General features: G+C 42.2%; 1 protein-coding gene across 8 annotated transcripts in view; it reads left to right on the top strand.

Moving 5' to 3' along the window:
* The window catches only part of ryr2a (ryanodine receptor 2a (cardiac)), a 75428-nt gene that overhangs the window by 11930 nt on the left and 42362 nt on the right, over positions 1-21136 (top strand). For all 8 annotated transcript variants that reach the window (XM_058061896.2, XM_078788904.1, XM_058061898.2 and 5 more), the window contains exons 8-40: positions 30-126; positions 709-783; positions 1196-1352; positions 2533-2697; positions 3068-3189; positions 3445-3628; positions 4096-4231; positions 4325-4420; positions 4518-4636; positions 5899-6032; positions 6143-6384; positions 7446-7638; positions 8341-8545; positions 8658-8762; positions 9938-10041; positions 10269-10352; positions 10433-10592; positions 11372-11519; positions 11584-11684; positions 11810-11914; positions 12410-12584; positions 13060-13268; positions 14135-14311; positions 14390-14535; positions 14615-14729; positions 14836-14996; positions 15176-15335; positions 15754-15840; positions 16664-16795; positions 16856-16950; positions 17035-17210; positions 18928-19583; positions 20324-20524. In XM_058061896.2, the coding sequence (XP_057917879.2) occupies positions 30-126; positions 709-783; positions 1196-1352; positions 2533-2697; positions 3068-3189; positions 3445-3628; positions 4096-4231; positions 4325-4420; positions 4518-4636; positions 5899-6032; positions 6143-6384; positions 7446-7638; positions 8341-8545; positions 8658-8762; positions 9938-10041; positions 10269-10352; positions 10433-10592; positions 11372-11519; positions 11584-11684; positions 11810-11914; positions 12410-12584; positions 13060-13268; positions 14135-14311; positions 14390-14535; positions 14615-14729; positions 14836-14996; positions 15176-15335; positions 15754-15840; positions 16664-16795; positions 16856-16950; positions 17035-17210; positions 18928-19583; positions 20324-20524 (5222 nt within the window). The remainder of the gene's footprint in view (positions 1-29; positions 127-708; positions 784-1195; positions 1353-2532; positions 2698-3067; positions 3190-3444; positions 3629-4095; positions 4232-4324; positions 4421-4517; positions 4637-5898; positions 6033-6142; positions 6385-7445; positions 7639-8340; positions 8546-8657; positions 8763-9937; positions 10042-10268; positions 10353-10432; positions 10593-11371; positions 11520-11583; positions 11685-11809; positions 11915-12409; positions 12585-13059; positions 13269-14134; positions 14312-14389; positions 14536-14614; positions 14730-14835; positions 14997-15175; positions 15336-15753; positions 15841-16663; positions 16796-16855; positions 16951-17034; positions 17211-18927; positions 19584-20323; positions 20525-21136) is intronic.

Here is a 21136-nt window from a genome sequence, read left to right as displayed (position 1 = left end):
GATGCTTTGTTTTCATATCCCACATCAAGGTTTCCTGATTGGCGGAGATGTCCTTCGCCTCCTTCATGGTCACATGGATGAGTGTCTGACTGTTCCATCGGGGGAGCATGGGGAGGAGCAGCGAAGGTCATTTATACAAATACGTAAATTACACATGGTGTCGTGTATGAGTGTGTTTATGACAATAATAATAATAATAATGCTCCATCTGCTGCTGCCTTTAAAATGCTTTTCACAGAAGACAGGTCACAGTTTTATTTGGATCACAGCGATCTAATGTCTAAAGATGAAATGAATAGAGGTGCTGAATCACTGACGCTTTGGGCGAGTGCAGTGGGAAAGGTGGCTTTCATGTCAGGGGCGGGGGCGTGCATGTTATTACTGGAGCTGGACTAGCATATTTGGTCTCACACACACACACACACACACATATATACACGTGTAGAAAGGTATGAGGTAGAAAAACTTTGAAGTGAATCAAACTGGGGAAGCGTCTGTCATGCGTCTCAATAAGTTGGCGCTGGACTCTGTGGAACGCTATAATAATGATAGTTTTAATATTTCCCATAAGGGATAATGGTGTGGTTTAGTCATGCCAGTGGGAGCTGCAGCCGAGGTTGTCTCTTTAGCAATGAATCATGAAGACATTCTATTTAGTTTGGCCAACCATAGTGCTTCATATTGGCATTGTTGGATTTATGCCACCAGGACGGTGCATTACGAGGGTGGAGCGGTGTCCAGTCATGCAAGGTCCCTGTGGAGGCTGGAGACACGGCGCGTTTTGTAAGTGATTTACACACAAACAAACACCATGAATTACACACAACACATTATTTACACAAGCAGCAACATTGGGCCGTGCCTAGATATCTGCATCCACCATGTTTCTGTCACTTTAAGGTTATAGGACAACATTGGGCTGTGCCTCCAGGTCTGCATCCATGATGCAGATAATATAAATATTCTACATACTTAAAACATACTCGAAGGTTAAATCAGAACACATTTGTTGTTGGACTGATGGTCAGGGATAAAATGTGTTGAATAGTTGAAGCCAAAGTTGGAAGTATTACTTGTTACTTTGTCTTCCATGTATTCAAAGTGGAAGAATGTTATGTTGATCTTGCAGTGTTTTCAATGGCTATTGTGTAATACATCTAACCATGTTGTTGTTTTTGTTTGGGTTGGTGTCCAGGTGGAGTGGGAGTCATATTCGCTGGGGACAGCCATTCAGACTGAGACATGTGACTAGTGGGAAGTATTTGAGTCTGACAGACGATAAAACGCTCCAACTCATGGAAAAAGAAAAGGCAGATGTCAAGTCAACAGCCTTTTGTTTCAGATCGTCCAAGGTATGCATGCATAGCATAGAAGTCAGTGCCATCGTTTCTCCAAAATACCTATATCCTGAAATCTTAACCTGAATATAAACCACACCCACCCACACATTTGTACATATAGAAGCCACGTTTATATATTTTACTACCCAGGTTGTCTCGTTGCCTCGCGTCCGAGCAGGCTTCATCAGTTTATGTTGAAGACTAGGTAGGACAGTGTCTAGAGCAGGGGTCTCAAACTCAATTTACTTGGGGGGCCACTGGAGCTCGGGTCTGGGTGAGACTCGGCCACATCAGGTTTTCCCCCCCAAAAAAACGCATTTATTAAAAACAAAAAAAATTTTGGTTCCAATTTTCTACAAGAAAAGCTCTGATAAAACATTCCACTGTTCTCAAATATCTTAATTTTTATTTTTCTACAATAAGATGAAAAATAAATAAACAAATAAAAAATAAAGAAAATCAATAAATCAGTAATAAATAAATATAATATAATAATAAAATGGCAAATAATAAAAACTTGAGAAACATACATAACATATAGTTGGTGGGTAGACAAATTTTTTTTATTATTTTTTTATTATTTTTTTTCAGATTAAAATGAACAAAGCATTATTAGAGCCCTGTAGACATGACAAAACACGACTATAGTCACATTTATACTCTTTTTATTTACAACATATTGCGCAACTGCAGGGTCTTGAGACACATGCTAACTCGCAAACTAGAGAGCTAGCGACCTAAACGGTAGCCTTCAAGTTATTTCCTTTAAACTTAAATAGCCAAAAACTTACCACTTCCACACGGATAGGGAGGCTAACTATTAACAGTTATTTAACCTTTAACATGAACATTAATCAAACATAATAATTTTTTCTGGGTACATGATACCATACAGCATCCATATCAAACTTGCGCGGGCTGCACGAACATTAAACTTTCATATCAAGGCGGGGGCCTCAAAGTAGTGTCCTGTGGGCCACATTTGGCCCGCGGGCCGCATGTTTGAGACCCCTGGTCTAGAGCATGTCATCTCTCACACTCTAGACCGACAACTTTAGACTAGAGCTGTCCTATCTGCAGCATAGCAATCATCAATGGGTTCAGTGTCCTGACAATACAACGTCCTGGATGAACGATACGTAGATCCAAGGCTGTTTTCAGCTCATGTTGTCCTTGTTTGTTTGTCTTGTAGGAAAAGGTTGAGCATAGTGTGAAAAAGGAAGTGGATGGAATGGGAATCCCTGACATTAAGTATGGTGACTCGGTGTCTTACATTCAGCACATCGACACTTGCCTGTGGCTCACTTACCAGACGGTTGATGCCAAAAGTGCACGCATAGGGGAAATTCAGAGAAAGGTATGTACCGGTACCGTGTGTATAACGAGAGAGTATGTAAACATTGACATGTAACCTTAACATTTACTGACACATAGTACTGTATACTGTATGCAGTACTGCGTATAGTGTCAGTATGTCAATACAAATCCGACAGTGGTCAGCCAACTTTACACATTACAGATTACAGACTAATTAGTCCAATTGATAAAATCCATCTTGAATTGTTCCTGTTAATTATTATGAATTATTATTACAAGAAACAAGATAGCTGGGATAGGCTCCAGCCTCCCCCCGTGACCTTAGTGAGGATAAGCAGCATAGAAAATGGAAGGATGGATAATCTTTGATCCCGTTTTTTTGATTTGTGTCTGTTGTTTCTTATCATAAGGCCATAATGCACCACGAAGGTCACATGGATGACGGGCTGACTCTGTCTCGGTCTCAGCATGAAGAGAGTCGCACTGCCAGAGTGATACGCAGCACCGTCTTCTTGTTCAACCTCTTCATCAGGTGGCTTGGCACCCCCCTCCCCCCCGATCATCTCCCCACAGACACCCTTTTACATACATGCACAATGGCTCTTACTTGCACTATAATAAGCTAGCATAAAAAGAAGCTATTAATACATTATCCGTTTTTAAATAACAACACGTGTCTATGAATGTGCCTATAAATAGACCCGGATGTCATTTGGGTTAAAAATAAACCTGATACTGAGTCAGGCTGTGATGAACAATAACATTTTCATCCTCTTATGTTGAACAGGAGTCTGGATGCATTAAGAACAAAAGGAAAGACTGCAAGTTTTGATCTACCCATTGATTCAATAAGCCTGAGTCTGCAAGATCTGATCGGCTACTTCCAGCCCCCCGGGGATCACCTTGACCATGAAGACAAGCAAAACCGCCTGAGAGCTTTGAAGAACCGACAGAACCTCTTCCAAGAAGAGGTGGTGTATATATGTGTGTGGGAGAAAATGATGATTAGTTCACTGACATGACAAAATTACGCTAAACGACTACATAGTATACATCTTTATGTTATCTTTATACACATTATCCCTTTTCCTGGACTAGTTTTGATACTGGTCCTGAATCGTTCCTGGTGATCCTGGTATTCCTTTAGTCATGGAGACATTTTTTACAAAGCCACAGAGAACCAAAGGGCTAACAGAACTGCATCTGGCCGCTGAGCCATTGAATGCACCACAAGTGTAACTAATGTATGAAAAATGGCTTCAGCATCAGGACCCAATACTGTATGGAGTGGCAAACTGACAGACTGAGCAAAAATTGTATCAAAGCAAGAAAAATCAATTTAGTTGGATTTGGATTGAACACACATCTATAATAAATTCATTTAAGTACAAAACGTATAAGAGAGCTCGCTGACTTAGCTTATAATCTGTGTTTACAGGGCATGATCAGCCTGGTATTGGAATGTATTGATCGACTCCACGTGTACAGCAGTGCTGCTCATTTCACTGAAGCAGCTGGAAGGGAGGCCGGGGAGGCCTGGGGCTCCATCCTTAACTCTTTGTACCAACTACTAGGTATGCATTCATTCATGTGGACATCGACACCAGCAGGTCTTACCCAGGTTTTACCGTGATGTGTGAGATGTCTGCTCCTTTTGTTTCTTCCAGCTGCACTCATCCGGGGAAACAGAAAGAACTGTGCTCAGTTTTCGGGTTCTTTAGACTGGCTCATTAGCAGGCTGGAGAGACTGGAGGCCTCCTCTGGTAAGTCAGCCGATGATGCATATGATCTGTCTCCCTTACTTCGGCTGCTATTTATTGCATAACTTTCATTTAATGGTCTGTGTTCTGTGTGTCGTAGGCATACTAGAGGTGCTTCACTGCGTGCTGGTGGAAAGTCCAGAAGCATTGAACATTATCAAAGAAGGACACATTAAGTCCATCATTTCTCTTCTGGACAAACATGGACGCAACCACAAGGTAGATGGCATATTTGTCCTCAGCTGTGTTTCATCTGGAAGACAGTACGTATGTGCTGCTACAAATGTTTTTGACCTCTAATATTCAAACAATAGGGCCCGAACAATAGTGTTTCTGTCATTTTAAGGTTGTAGGACAACATTGGGCCGTGCCTAGATATCTGCACCACCATGTTTCTGTCACTTTAAGGTTATAGGACAACATTGGGCTGTGCCTAGATATCTGCATCCACCATGTTTATGTCACTTTAAGGTTATTAAGGTTATAGGACAACATTGGGCTGTGCCTAGATATCTGCATCCACCATGTTTCTGTCACTTTAAGGTTATTAAGGTTATAGGACAACATTGGGCTGTGCCTAGATATCTGCATCCACCATGTTTCTGTCACTTTAAGGTTATTAAGGTTATAGGACAACATTGGACCGTGCCTAAATATCTGCATCCACCATGTTTCTGTCACTTTAAGGTTATAGGACAACATTGGGCCGTGCCTAGATATCTTCATCTACCATGTTTCTGTCACTTTAAAGTTATAGGACAAAATTGGGCCGTGCCTACAGGTCTGCATCCACCATGTTTCTGTCACTTTAAGGTTATAGGACAATATTGGGTCGTGCCTAGATATCTGCATTCACCATGTTTCTGTCACTTTAAGGTTATAGGACAACATTGGGCCGTGCCTAGATATCTGCACCACCATGTTTATGTCACTTTAAGGTTATTAAGGTTATAGGACAACATTGGGCCGTGCATAGATATCTGCATCCACTATGTTTCTGTCACTTTAAGGTTATAGGACAACATTGGACCGTGCCTAAATATCTGCATCCACCATGTTTCTGTCACTTTAAGGTTACAGGACAACATTGGGGCATGCCTAGATATCTGCACCACCATGTTTCTGTCACTTTAAGGTTACAGGACAACATTGGGCCGTGCCTAGATATCTGCACCACCATGTTTCTGTCGCTTTAAAGTTATAGGACAACATTGGACCGTGCCTAGATATCTGCATCCACCATGTTTCTGTCACTTTAAGATTGTAGGACAACATTGGACCGTGCCTAGATATCTGCACCACCATGTTTCTGTCACTTTAAGGTTATAGGACAACATTGGGCCGTGCCTAGATATCTGCAGCCACCATGTTTCTGTCTCTTCATCTCGTTGAGTCTGTCTTTTTGAGTCATCTTTTGGCACGTGCGATGCTGCACCAGTGATGTGTTCTGACAGGTATTTTCTCGTGTGTATGCTGTTTAGGTTCTTGACGTGTTGTGTTCGCTTTGTGTGTGTCATGGTGTGGCAGTACGCTCCAACCAGCACCTGATCTGTGACAACCTACTTCCGGGCCGAGACTTGTTACTCCAGACACGTTTGATCAATCACATCACCAGGTATTGGTACACAAACTGATGGCTGTCATGATAGAAATTGGTTATCAATGTTTGAATCTCATCTCTTGTTCCACAGTGTGAGTAACAACATCCACTTTCTCTGCTTTTAGCATACGTCCCAACATCTTCCTGGGCCTCAGTGAAGGCTCGGCACAGTACCGAAAGTGGTACTATGAGCTGATTATAGACCAAGCGTTGCCATTTGTTACAGCTGAAGCATCACATCTCAGGGTGGGCTGGGCCAACACAAATGGCTACGTTCCCTCCCCCAGTGGGGGTGAGGGTTGGGGGGGCAATGGTGTAGGTGACGACCTCTACTCCTTTGGCTTTGATGGACTCCATCTTTGGTCAGGTGCGGGTTGTTTTTTTTTTTTATTTTATTTATTATTTAATCACGATTCAGAGTACAGAAACCCTTCCTTTATTGTGCTTCGTTGGTTCTAGACCTGGCTGTGATAAATGAAGTCGGATTCCTTCTTCTTAAATTGAATATATTCATACTTATTACATATAAAACCTGTTTACCATCTCCTAAATCCTTTTTGTAACATTATTAGAGCACTCTAAACATGAACTAGCACCCCTATAGTCACTTAAAGTTCATGTTAGCAAGTATATGTACTGTAGTACATATCATCAGAGAAAGACAGTTGACCTTATAGGGGAGCAGAGTGGGGTTCAGGCACCCCCAACATGGACACATCTACTGTTACATACCCACAGAGGTTTATTATGGGCGGAACACAATGTGCATTTTGCAACTTTTTGGCCCAGTTCTGCTCAACTTGGGCCAGACGTGGTGTTCAGACTGTTACGCTGTTAGAACACTGTTGGATGACTATAAATAGAACATTTACGAGCTGTGGATTGTCTCCCTGTAGGGCAGTGCTGGAGGTTTCTAGTAATGACAATTTGCAATGCTTGTCGCTGTTTATGCCTTACAGTCCAAAAGCACCCCAGTTTGGTGAATTGGAGACTCGAAAACATGGCTGACTGACGTCGGTGTCACATGCCCAATAGACGTTGGCTGATATCATTCTTGGTCTTTGGACTATTGGAGCCAGCATTGAACAACTTTCTGTCCATCCATTTCTTCACATATTGTTCAAATCATTCTGAAAATACACAATTCCCATGAACCTTGAGAAGGCCCATTTGTAAGACTGGACCAAAACTCAGTGGGTCTTTGTGTTTCTGACAACCTTTCCCAAGACCGCACAGCAATGTGACCATGAAAAGGTTTATGCTTTGGAATGCCGGTGCATTGATTTTAAACTGGACAAGCAAATTGCAACAGTTGTAAAATCCATCTTTTTCCTACTAAAGCTTTAAAGTCACAATATTTTTTTAAGACTTTATTGGGTAATTGATCAAATCTAACATTTAACATATCTAATTCCCAATGTTGTGCAGGCTGTATTGCAAGGACGGTCAGCTCACCTAACCAGCACCTTCTGAGAGCTGAGGATGTGGTGAGCTGCTGCTTGGATCTAAGCGTGCCCAGTATCTCCTTCAGGATCAATGGCCAACCGGTTCAGGGCATGTTTGAGAACTTCAACTCTGATGGCCTCTTTTTCCCTGTGGCCAGCTTCTCTGCTGGAGTCAAGTAAGTGGACGACTCAAAGCAATTCAGCCACAATTGATAAATGTATGTATTCATTTGACTAGTCCCCCCCAACCACCCCGCTGTTGGACAGGCACTGTACCATGTACCACGTACCACGTACCACGTACCACGTACCACGTACCACACGTACCATGTACCATGTACCACACGTACCACACGTACCATGTACCACATGTACCATGTACCACACATACCACGTACCATGTACCACACGTATCATGTACCACGTATCATGTACCACATACCATGTACCACGTACCACACATACCATGTACCATGTACCAGACGTACCACACGTACCATGTACCATGTACCACACATACCACGTACCACATACCATGTACCACATACCACATACCATGTACCACATGTACCATGTACCATGTACCACACGTACCATGTACCATGTACCACACGTACCATGTACCATGTACCACACGTACCATATACCATGTACCATGTACCATGTACCACACATACCATGTACCACGTACCATGTACCACGTACCATGTACCACGTACCATGTACCACGTACCATGTACCACGTACCATGTACCACGTACCACATACTATGTACCATGTACCATGTACCACACGTGCCACGTACCATGTACGACGTACCACGTACCATGTCCATTTTTTACCTGCTCACATAACTTTCTGACTTCCTTTTTCTACAGGTTTCGTTTCCTACTTGGAGGTCGCCATGGGGAGTTTAAGTTCCTCCCCCCTCCAGGGTATGCTCCTTGCTTTGAGGCCGTGCTGCCCAGGGACAAACTGAAACTGGAGCCCTGCCAACACCAGACTGCAGCAAGCGAGCTTCAGGGACCCACGGTCACCATGAGCCAGACCGCCTTCACACCCATGCCTGTGAACACCAGCCAGGTACGGAGGACTGCATTATGGACACGGTCAGACAGGCACATAGACTTCCTTGATTATGCAATTACGAACGCTCGCGTGCATATAATCAACTTGCCCGTCTGTGTCTGTGAAGATTACCCTCCCACCTCAGTTAGAGAGAATCCGGGAGAAGCTTGCAGAGAACATCCATGAGCTATGGGTGATGAATAAGATTGAACTGGGCTGGACCTATGGTACAGTGAGTATCCAACATCCTTGGATCACAGATCTAAACTATTTCACATCCATTGATCCCTTTGCATTATGTATGATATTGCACTTTGGCAATCATCTTTATGCCCCGACCCACAAACTGACCTGTTTTTGGTATTATACTACTACTGTATACTACTGTAATATACCACTACTGTAATATTTCCATAGCATGAAAACTATCCTGTGATAATATACTGTAAATCAGGGGTCTCAAACTCAATTTACCTGGGGGCCACTGGAGCTAGGGTCTGGGCAAGGCTGGGCCGCATCAGGTTTCCCACCCCCAAAAAACGCATTTATTAAAAACAGAAAAAATATACAAACTTTTTCAGTGCTTTGGTTCCGATTTTCTACAAGAAAAGCTCTCATAAAACATTCCACTGTTCTCAAATATCTATTTTTTTTCTGCACAAAATAAGATGAAAAATAAATAAACAAATCAAGAATAAAGAAAATCAGTAATGAATAAATATAATAATAATAATAAAACGGCAAATAATAAAAACTTAAGAAACCACATATAGTTGGTGGGTAGACAAATTATTTTTTTCATATTAAAATGAACAAAGCATTATTAGAGCCCTGTAGACATGACAAAACACGACTATAGTCACATTTATACTCTTTTTATTTACAACATATTGCGCAACTGCAGGGTCTTGAGACACATGCTAACTCGCAAACTAGAGAGCTAGCGACCTAAACGGTAGCCTTCAAGTTATTTCCTTTCAACTTAAATAGCCAAAAACTTACCACTTCCACACGGATAGGGAGGATAACTATTAACAGTTATTTAAGCTTTAACATGAACATTAATAAAACGTAATCATTTTTTCTGGGTACATGATACCATACAACATCCATATCAAACTTGCGCGGGCCGCACTAACATTAAACTTTCATATCATGGCGGGGGCCTCAAACTAGTGTCCTGCGGGCCAAATTTGGGTCGCGTGTTTGAGACCCCTGCTGTAAATTGATGTACATTTGCGGTCGTCTTACAGCAGTAAGGTGCATGAATGAACCGATTATGGCTCATTGATTTCCGATGTTTGTCACTGAAGTCCAGTCAAGCTTTTAGCACAGATGTTTTGCGCTCCTTCCCAGATCTAAGCTCTCATACCTTGTATGCATGTGTGGATACGTATGTCTGTTTAGGTACGAGACGACAACAAACGGCAACACCCGTGTTTGGTGGAGTTCTCCAAGTTACCGGAACAGGAACGAAGCTACAACTTACAGATGTCGCGGGAGACCCTCAAGTAAAGCATCACTCCGACACGACGATACAATTTGCACATTTTCATACATTTCATTTATTTTCAGGTTGGTGGTATTTACAGCATTTTAGGATGGAGAGAACACATTCTTATACTTGAACTTGTAGACACCGTACCACTAAGATGTTTCTGCACCTTGTTCACAGTCTGGACTCTCCGTGCTGTCGTCCACCTATAATGACCTTCCCTGTGTCTTTATTATTTAACAGAACTCTTCTCGCTTTGGGCTGCCATGTTGGTCTTGCAGATGAACATGCCGTAGAGAAAGTCAAGAGCATGAAGCTGCCACAAAAGTCAGTTACATCTTCAACATGACCACATGAAGCTTAATGACCTGTTTAATAGCGCCACATTTTTGTCTCTGTCAATGCAGCTATGAATTGTCCAGTGGTTACAAACCTGCTCCCCTGGACCTCTGTCACATCAAACTCACCTCCACTCAGGAAGCAATGGTGGACAAATTAGCTGAAAATGCACACAACGTCTGGGCAAGAGATCGGATCCGTCAGGGGTGGACATATGGTATCCAGCAGGTAATTGTCCCAGCTGTCTTCAGGGCGAGAGGCGGGGTACACCCTGGACTGGTGGCCAGCCAATCACAGGGCACATATAGACAAACAACCATTCACACTCACATTCATACCTATGGACAATTTGGAGTCGCCAATTAACCTAGCATGTTTTTGGAATGTGGGAGGAAACCGGAGTACCCGGAGAAAACCCACGCATGCACGGGGAGAATATGCAAACTCCACACAGAGATGGCCGAGGGTGGAATTGAACCCTGGTCTCCTAGCTGTGAGGTTTGTGCGCTAACCCATAATAATATTAATTAATTAATAATTAATTAAAATAATAATAATATGTTATGGAATGTGGGAGGAAACCGGAGTACCCGGAGAAAACCCACGCATGCACGGGGAGAACATGCAAACTCCACACAGAGATGGCCGAGGGTGGAATTGAACCCTGGTCTCCGAGCTGTGATGTCTGCGCGCTAACCACTTGACCGCCGTGCCGCCTAATAATTTATTATTAGTATAAATATTGTATTATTATTAATACATATATTATTAGACTACTGAACCACACTCCGACCCCCTGCATATGCCTGCCCCCCCGCCACCCAAGGGCTCCACCAGTTGGAGCTTTTTGCTTAAACATGGAAGTCCACGTTGTTTTAACAAAAATCAGTCTTCATTAGAGGAAGTAAACCGCTAGTAAAGGGCCAACATAATAATGCTGTTGGTTTACCAGAATAAAGTATATACGTAGGTCAATCTTCTCTTCTTTGTGTGTGTTTTCTTATCAGGATGTGAAGAATCGTAGAAATCCTCGTCTGGTCCCCTACAGTCTTCTAGATGGAAGAACCAAGAAGTCTAACAAAGACAGTCTGAGAGAGGCCGTCAGGACTCTGCTGGGTTATGGATACAACCTGGAAGCTCCTGACCAGGATCACGGTAATATCCAGTTAGCTTGTTCCATCATCCTCCCAACACCTGACCCCCACTTCTCCTTCTATAGCTCAATTTGATCCCAGCAATATGTCCAGTGAAAGGTTCCGGATCTTCCGAGCTGAGAAAACCTATTGCGTGAATGCAGGAAAGTGGTACTTTGAGTGGGAGGTAAGGACGAGATAAGACAACAGTAGTCTTAGAATTAAGATCACAATGGGTCTTGGCCACCTATGCATTTGATATATGACATCAAATATACTCACTATCAAGTCCATTTTTCATTTTTGTCCTAGGTATTAACAGCAGGAGAGATGAGGGTCGGCTGGGCAAGACCGGGCTGCCTCCAAGGCCAAGAATTGGGTTGTGATGATCAGGCTTTTGTCTTTGATGGGTTCAAGGTAGCTGTGTTTCTCTTGTACAACCCATTTATTCACAGAGGTATCATAATATCACTTCTTTTGGACTGGTCGCCAACCAATCACAGGGCACATATAGACAAACAACCATTCACACTCACATTCATACCTATGGACAATTTGGAGTCGCAAATTAACCTAGCATGTTTTTGGAATGTGGGAGGAAACCGGAGTACCCGGAGAAAACCCACGCATGCACGGGGAGAACATGCAAACTCCACACAGAGATGGCCGAGGGTGGAATTGGACCCTGGTCTCCTAGCTGTGAGGTCTGCGCGCTAACCACTTAGATAAAAGATTACTTTTAAGAATAGTCAATAGCCAAGGTAGCCAAGATATGAATGTGAGTGTGCATGGTTGTCTGTCTCTATGTATCATTCCCGGTGATTGACCAGTAGATGAATATAAATAAATCTTATTAACATAATAAATATAAGCTGTGCCAAAAAGAACATCCATATCATTTATGTAATGCAGGTTCAGCGCTGGCACCAGGGCAATGAGCACTTTGGGCGTGCGTGGCAGACGGGTGATGTGGTGGGCTGCATGGTGGACCTGAATGAACACACCATGATGTTTACCCTGAATGGAGAAGTGCTGCTTGATGACTCTGGCTCAGATCTCGCCTTCAAAGAATTTGATGTTGGCGAAGGTTGGTGTTTTTGAAAAATGTTATTTAGGTCATGTTTACTTGGTGTCACTTTAAGGCGGGGGTGGGCCAGCCAGGGCCACATCGTGAACAAAGAAAGGATGCAAGGGGTGCTCTGATATTTTGCAAAGATATGCTAAGAAGTCATAGACATTGTAAGAAAAAACTATTAGAGCCCGCTACACATGAACTAACACCCCTATAGTCATCTTTATACTGATATTACCCAATATAGTGGACACGGTAAGGTTAAGTGAGCCATTTAAGGCATAGACCCACTATTGTGTCCCTCGGGGACCAGAGTCGTGCACGGACAGGAGTGATGTTGGGTGGGTTACTGTAGCAACCGGAGCCTGGACACCAAGTGGCCAGTGGCCAGAATACTACATATTAATACTACATATTTTAGTAGTACTACAAAACTGGGGCATATGAAAACCGAGGTTTGACTATCTTTGTTGTTTTTTTTTATCCCAAGGTTTCATCCCGGTGTGCAGTGTGGGTGTGTGCCAAGTTGGGAGGATGAACTTTGGTAAAGACGTGAGCACCCTGAAGTACTTTACCATATGTGGTCTGCAGGAAGGCTACGAACCATTTGCTGTCAACATGAATCGAGATGTCACAATGTGGCACAGCAAGAGATTACCTCAGTTTGTACCTGTACCCACCAACCACCAACATATAGAGGTAACATTTATTTCTTCCAATGGTATGGAAATCACATCTTATATGCTTGTACTTACCATATATGGGAATGTTAATGGTTTTATTTCATTTGAACCTGAATCAGATTCCAATTGAGTGCATCCCATAATCAGTTCACAGTTCCACATGTCCAAAAGGAGTAGGAAGAAGCAAAGCTTATTAAATCCTACCCCTCCATCTGTTACTTTTACAATCAGTAACTGTTACATTTGTTCACTTCCTGCTTTCCTAATATAGTTTTAATTTAATTTAATTTAATTTAATTTAATTTAATTTAATTTAATTTAATTTAATTTAATTTAATTTAATTTAATTTAATTTAATTTAATTTAATTATTTTCCTTTTTTTTTAAATTTTATTTATTTTTTTGTCACATACCGAAGTACGAAGTGACATGACCATACAATGACATAATGGGTATATTGCAGGTGCTTTTATTTTTGGAAATTTCCTGTCTATATACCTTTTATATGTTCACACCCCCTGTCTATACAGTTTATTGTAATTGACCATGGAGGGGAAACATACTTTGGATACTCAGCGTGTCCTTGATAGATGGTGAATTGACAATAAAGAATCTTGAATATCTAAGGCAAGGGTGCCCATTACGTCGTGAACCCTCTTCCTGTATGGTTGGAGGCGGAAAACGAGGAAAACGGACAAACGTGCACATGGGAATATAGTATTCAAGCTGTTCATTTATTGTGTGATTTATTACTGCATTATTGCCCATGACAGTATCTTCCTGAAGGAGAAAATCTTGTAGCTTACAGGATGAGACGTTTTGATAAGGTTAAGAAGGTCCCATCAAGTCCTGACTAATATACAGTATCATTCCCTCTTTAAGGTGACAAGAATAGACGGGACAGTGGATTTGTGCCCTTGCCTGAAGGTCACCCAGAAATCATTTGGTTCGCAGAACAGCAACACCGACATTACTTTCTACAGACTAAGTATGCCCATTGAGTGTGCGGAATCCTTCTCCAGGTCTCCATCTAATGGCGGCCTTTTGTCACCCAAGAGGGTAAGATAAATATTCTCCCTAATTTGTTGCCAGGTAAGCTTTGCATATGCTTGAGAATCTGTGTTACACATTCACTAGGAGCTGGATGACTTTGAAACCGTTTCAGACTTTGAGGTCCTGATGAAAACATCTCACGGTCACAACGGTCCAAGCGGTCCAGACAGAGCTGAGTTCAACAACCACAAAGATTACAACCAGGAGAAAACCTCGAAGCTCAAACAAAGGTGAAAAAGCTGTGGCTGTACGCAGCATCCGTATATTTGCGGATGCTCCACTGTGACGATGTTATTTTGGACATCACAGGTTCATGCTGAAGAAGAATAAACCAGACAACTCGTGCCCCTCTTCGGCTCGACTGTCAGAAGAAGTTATGCCTGATGACCGGGAGGATTTTGAATTCCTCATGCAAGCTTCCACTGTAAGTCCAGATCAGTACTGTACACACACGGATCCGCTTGATCCTCGGGGACTCGTGTACGCCACCATTTTCCATGATATGACGTAAATATTCTTTCTTACTGCAGCATTCTTACTCAGTGAGGATCTTCCCTGGTCAGGAGCCCAGCAATGTTTGGGTGGGCTGGGTCACCTCTGACTTCCATCAGTACGACCCTCACTTTGACTTGAACAAAGTGCAAACCGTCACGGTGACTTTGGGAGATGATAAAGGAAAAGTACATGAGAGGTTTGTAAAATTGAATAGTTGAGCATCAATTATCAATCCATCCATCTGTTTTCTATGCCGCTTATCCTCATTGGGGGTATGCTGGAGCCTGGAGCATCAATTACTGAATTGCTGTAGCTGACAGCTAGTATTAATAGCATTGTAATAACATTGTATGCTTCCTGTTGTGCGTCTTCCAGTATAAAGCGCAGTAATTGCTACATGGTGTGGGCTGGAGAGAGCAGCAGTCCGGGTCAAGGAAGGCGAAACAACGGTTTAGAGATTGGATGTTTGGTTGACACGGCGAACGGACTACTGTCATTTACCGCTAACGGCAAAGAGCTCAGCACGTACTACCAGGTAACTTCAGATTACTCTATCATTATTATTCTTTATTTTCTTTATTTAACTTTGGCTTTTCAAATGAACACAGTACTTTAAGTCACATTTCCCGTGGACGCTATTTGAGAACATACAGTGGAACCTTGCTTAGAATGGAAACTGATGTATAGCTTATAGTTCCGGTTGCCATATTGCAAGATAGCTCATAGGAATTTAACATTTTGTCACAAAAATACACTAGCAACACAGGAGGACTCACATAGTGTGTTAATGACATGACAAAACGCCATATTGTACGCTACCGTATGATGCATGCAAACCGAGGTAATATAAAATAGTGGTGTACATTTTCAGTGTTAACTGAAAAACATGCTAACCGAGATTCCACTGTATCTGAATCGGCACACATGGATCATTCCGTGTTACACCTTCCCAGGTGGAGCCCAGTACTAAACTCTTCCCGGCAGTCTTTGCCAAGGCGACCAGCCCGAGTGTCTTCCAATTCGAATTGGGGCGAATTAAGGTGAGACACACATGATGTAAATACACCATGATTCATGACAAAGAATCTTATCTTATCATTCTTCATAACCTCATATTCTGGAATATATGTATGCAAATTGCCATCACTTTGTCCAAATGAAAGTAATTATCAAAACGTCTGGTCATGACTATAGCTCATGTTGTGATTAGAAGTTGTAAATATAATTATGTGTTATTAAAATATGAATTGGGCAACTCCAAATTGTCCATAGGTATGAATGTGAGTGTGAATGGTTGTTTGTCTATTTGTGCCCTGTGATTGGCTGGCCACCAGTCCAGGGTGTACCCCGCCTCTCAACCGAAAGATAGCTGGGATAGGCTCTAACACCCCCCCCCCCCCCCCGCGACCCTCGTGAGGAAAAGTGGTAGAAAATGAATGAATAAAATATGAATTGTTTTGTGGGGAATTTTGTAACTATTGGTAATTATCAGGGGAGGTCGAGTGGTTAGCGCGCAGACCTCACAGCTAGGAGACCAGGTTTCAATTCCACCCTCGGACATCTCTGTGTGGAGTTTGCATGTTATCCCCATGCATGTGTGGGTTTCCTCCCACATTCCAAAAACATGCTAGGTTAATTGGCCACTCCAAATTGTCCATACGTATGAATGTGAGTGTGAATGGTTGTTTGTCTATATGTGCCCTGTGATTGGCTGGCCACCAGTACCCTGCCTCTCACCTGAAGACAGCTGGGATAGGCTCCAGCACCCTCGTGAGGAAAAAGTGGGCGAAAATGATGTGGCTTTGCTAAAACCAAAACTAAAACTAGTATTTGACTGACATCATATTGCTGTCCCTTATTTAGAATATGATGCCTCTGTCAGCTGGTTTATTTCCAAGCGAGAGGAAGAATCCCATCCCCCAATGTCCTCCACGGTTACATGTCCAGTTCCTCACTCCTGTATTGTGGAGTCGCGTTCCCAATCACTTTCCCAAGGTAAGACACCCGCATGATGCTTTTTCAAAAGTGCTTGTGGGTTAAAAATTATTGTCGCAGGTTTCCGTATCCAGAGTGAATGACCGACATGGCTGGCTGACACACTGCAACGAACCTCTGCAGTTTCTGTCTCTGCACATACCTGAAGAGAACAGGTGGGCTGCATGTTGACGTCCCATATATTTCAATGCCATTCCTCTGTTCTCTCATTTCTAAGTGGGTCTGTGTGTGTCGTTTAGGTCGGTGGATGTCCTGGAGCTATCCGAGAGGAAGGACTTATTAAAGTTTCACTATCACACCCTGAGACTATACTCTGCAATCTGTGCTTTGGGAAACAATCGAGTGGCTCATGCCCTTTGCTCCCACGTGGATGAGGCACAGCTCTTGCATGCTATAGAGAATAAATATATGCCAGGTAAGTCCATAGCTTTGGAACAAACAACATACACTAAAACAAAGAGTAAATTGGACTTCATTCATATTTTACAGCAAAACTGCTCACCATTGTATGAAGCATATGTCATGGGCTCAGTCTGTCAGCTGTTGCCTTGGAAACCGCAGGGTTGTCGATCCAAGGCCTGCTGTACTGAACATTTGTTACAAATGATTGTGAGAACAAGCTCATGACTTAGTCAGCCAACATCTTAGTCAGTAAACTGGTGTTGGCTCATTGGTTAGCTGGCTGATAGGGGGAATATATGCAAATGATATGGAATAAGTATGCCCGTCAGTAATGATATGGAATAAGTATGCACATCAGTAATGATATGGAATAAGTATGCCCGTCAGTAATGATATGGAATAAGTATGCCCGTCAGCAATTATATAGAATAAGTATGCACATCAGTAATGATATGGAATAAGTATGCTCGTCAGTAATGATATTGAATAAGTATGCCTGTCAGCAACGATATGGAATAAGTATGCCCTTCAGTAACGATATGGAATAAGTATGCCCGTCCATAATGATATGGAATAAGTTTGCCCGTCAGCAATGATATGGAATAAGTATGCCCGTCCGTAATGATATGGAATAAGTTAGCCCGTCAGTAATGATATGGAATAAGTATGCCCGTCCGTAACGATATGGAATAAGTATGCCCGTCCATAATGATATGGAATAAGTTTGCCCGTCAGCAATGATATGGAATAAGTATGCCCGCTAGTAATGATATGGAATAAGTATGCTCGTCAGCAATGATATGGGATAAGTATGCACATCAGTAATTATATGGAATAAGTATGCTCGTCAGTAATGATATTGAATAAGTATGCCTGTCAGCAATGATATGGAATAAGCATGCCGGTCAGTAATGATATGGAATAAGTATGCCCACCAATAATGATATGGAATAATTATGCCCGTCAGCAATGATATGGAATAAGTATGCCCGTCAGCAATGATATGGAATAATTATGCCCGTCAGCAATGATATGGAATAAGTATGCCCGTCAGCAATGATATGGAATAAGTATGCCTGTCAGTAATGATATGGGATAAGTATGCCCGTCAGTAATGACATGGAATAAGTATGCCCACCAATAATGATATGGAATAAGTATGCATGTCAGTAATTATATGGAATAAGTATGCTCGTCAGTAATGATATGGAATAAGTATGCCCGTCAGTAATGATATGGAATAAGTATGCCCATCAGTAATGATATGGAATAAGTATGCCCGTCAGCAATGATATGGAATAAGTATGCCCGTCAGTAATGTCATGGAATAAGTATGCCCACCAATAATGATATGGAATAAGTATGCATGTCAGTAATTATATGGAATAAGTATGCTCGTCAGTAATGATATGGAATAAGTATGCCCGTCAGTAATGATATGGAATAAGTATGCCCATCAGTAATGATATGGAATAAGTATGCACATCAGTAATGATATGGAATAAGTATGCCCGTCCGTAATAATATGACAAAGTACAACTACTGCATGAAATGAACTTGCTTCCAGGAATAAAACAGTAGCAAACATAAGATACAGTATAAAATAATAAGATTGACTGGGTTTCATTTCAACTACTCCATAAAACTAGAATGCTTCCTGCTAAGCACCCCATTATTAAGAGCATGAAAAGTCCCAACAGTAATGTTTCTGTGTGATGTCTTTATCGTAGGTCTGCTTCGTACAGGCTACTATGACCTCCTGATTGACATCCACCTGAGCAGCTATGCCACAGCTCGCCTCATGATGAACAATGAGTATATTGTTCCAATGACAGGGGAAACCAAGAGTATAACCCTTTTTCCCGATGACAAGAGGAAACACGGACTTCCTGGCATTGGTCTCAGCACGTCCCTGAGACCCAGAATGCATTTTTCATCTCCGAGTTTCGTCTGTGGGCCTGGATCGTCATCTCGAACCTCTTGCAACAATGGATCGGGATCGGGAGAGTCTTACCAGTACAGTCCTGAATTCCCTCTGGACAAACTAAAAACAAAAACAATAGAAATGCTGACAGAGGCGGTCTGTGAGGGGAATATGCACGTAAGGGATCCAATAGGGGGCAGCACCGAATTCCTCTTTGTCCCGCTCATAAAGCTGTTATACACCATGCTCATCATGGGGGTTTTCCAAAACGGAGATTTGAAGAACATACTGCGTCTGATCGAGCCGTCTGTGTTCTCCAAACGATGTGAAGGGCAGGAGGACATGCATAGGGAGGTGGGACTCGGAAAGGTGGCGACGGAGGGGGGAGGAGAGGACGAAGGAAGAAACTTGCCCAAAGAGGGACTGTTGGAGATGAAACTCCCGGAATCGGTCAAACTTCAGGTAACAGAATTGTAAAGATAAACTACCTTTTTGGATCGCTCAAGTAGCAGGAGATGATCTATCTATCTATCTATCTATCTATCTATCTATCTATCTATCTATCTATCTATCTATCTATCTATCCATCTATCCATCTATCCATCTATCCATCTATCCATCTATCCATCTATCCATCTATCCATCTATCCATCTATCCATCTATCCATCTATCCATCCATCCATCCATCCATCCATCCATCCATCCAGCCATCCATCCATCCATCCATCCATCCATCCATCCATCCATCCATCCAATCAACCAACCAACCAACGATCCAACCATCCATCATCCATCCATCCAATCAACCAACCAACCATCCAACCATCCAACATCCATCCATCCATCCATCTAATCAACCAACCAACCAACAATCCAAACATCCATCCAACCAACCATCCATCCATCCATCCATCTAATCAACCAACCAACCAACCAACGATCCAACCATCCATCCATCCATCCATCCATCTAATCAACCAACCAACCAACGATCCAAACATCCATCCATCCAACCAACCAACGATCCAACCAACCATCCAACATCCATCCAACATCCATCCAACCATCCAACATCCATCCAACATCCATCCATCCACCCACCATACATATAAACATATATATATATATATATATGTATATATATAGTGTATATATATATGATGAACTGGTATGACTTCTGCACGCTGCTTGTGTGCCACAGATGTGCCATGTTCTGCAGTACCTGTGTGACTGCCAGGTGCGTCATCGTATTGAAGCAGTGGTCGCCTTCTCTGACGACTTTGTGGCCTCGCTCCAAGAAAACCAGAGGTTTCGCTACAACGAGGTGATGCTTGCGCTCAACATGTCTGCTGCTCTCACCGCCAAGAAGACCAAAGAGTTCAGATCCCCTCCTCAGGAACAGGTACACTGAAAAAAATGATACTTTATATCAACCTTTTAAAAAGGGCGGCACGGCGGTCTAGTGGTTAACCCTCGGCCATGTCTGTGTGGAGTTTGCATGTTCTCCCCGTGCACGCGTGGGTTTTCTCCGGGTACTCCGGTTTCCTCCCACATTCAAAAACATGCTAGGTTAATTGGTGACTCCAAATTGTCCATAGGTATGAATGTGAGTGTGAATGGTTGTTTGTCTATATGTGCCCTGTGATTGGCTGGCGACCAGTCCAGGGTGTACCCCGCCAGCTGGGATAGGCTCCAGCTCCACCCCCCGCGAGAAAAGAGCGGTAGAAAATGAATGAATGAATGAATGAACTTTTAAAAATTACTGTAATTTGTTATACCTAAATTTGTTAGTTTTTCTCAAATTAAATTTATGATGTGGTTGAAAGCATACATTTTGATTTACTGGAAATACATTTTTGACCTTAAGACAAAAAAAGAAACTGCATTCATACAAAGTAAAAATATAATTAAATAAAATAATTATATTATTTTTAATAATATAATAATAATATTATTATTATAATAATTAAATTAAAATAAACAAAGACTGTAAACAATTTTTATCCTTTGTAAC

The sequence above is a fragment of the Doryrhamphus excisus genome, linkage group LG2 (genome assembly GCF_037039965.1).
Source record: "Doryrhamphus excisus strain RoL-2023G ecotype Guam linkage group LG2, RoL_Dexc_Guam_v1.1, whole genome shotgun sequence".
NCBI classification, from domain to species: domain Eukaryota; kingdom Metazoa; phylum Chordata; class Actinopteri; order Syngnathiformes; family Syngnathidae; genus Doryrhamphus; species Doryrhamphus excisus.
This window is presented reverse-complemented; position numbering and strand designations above follow the sequence as displayed.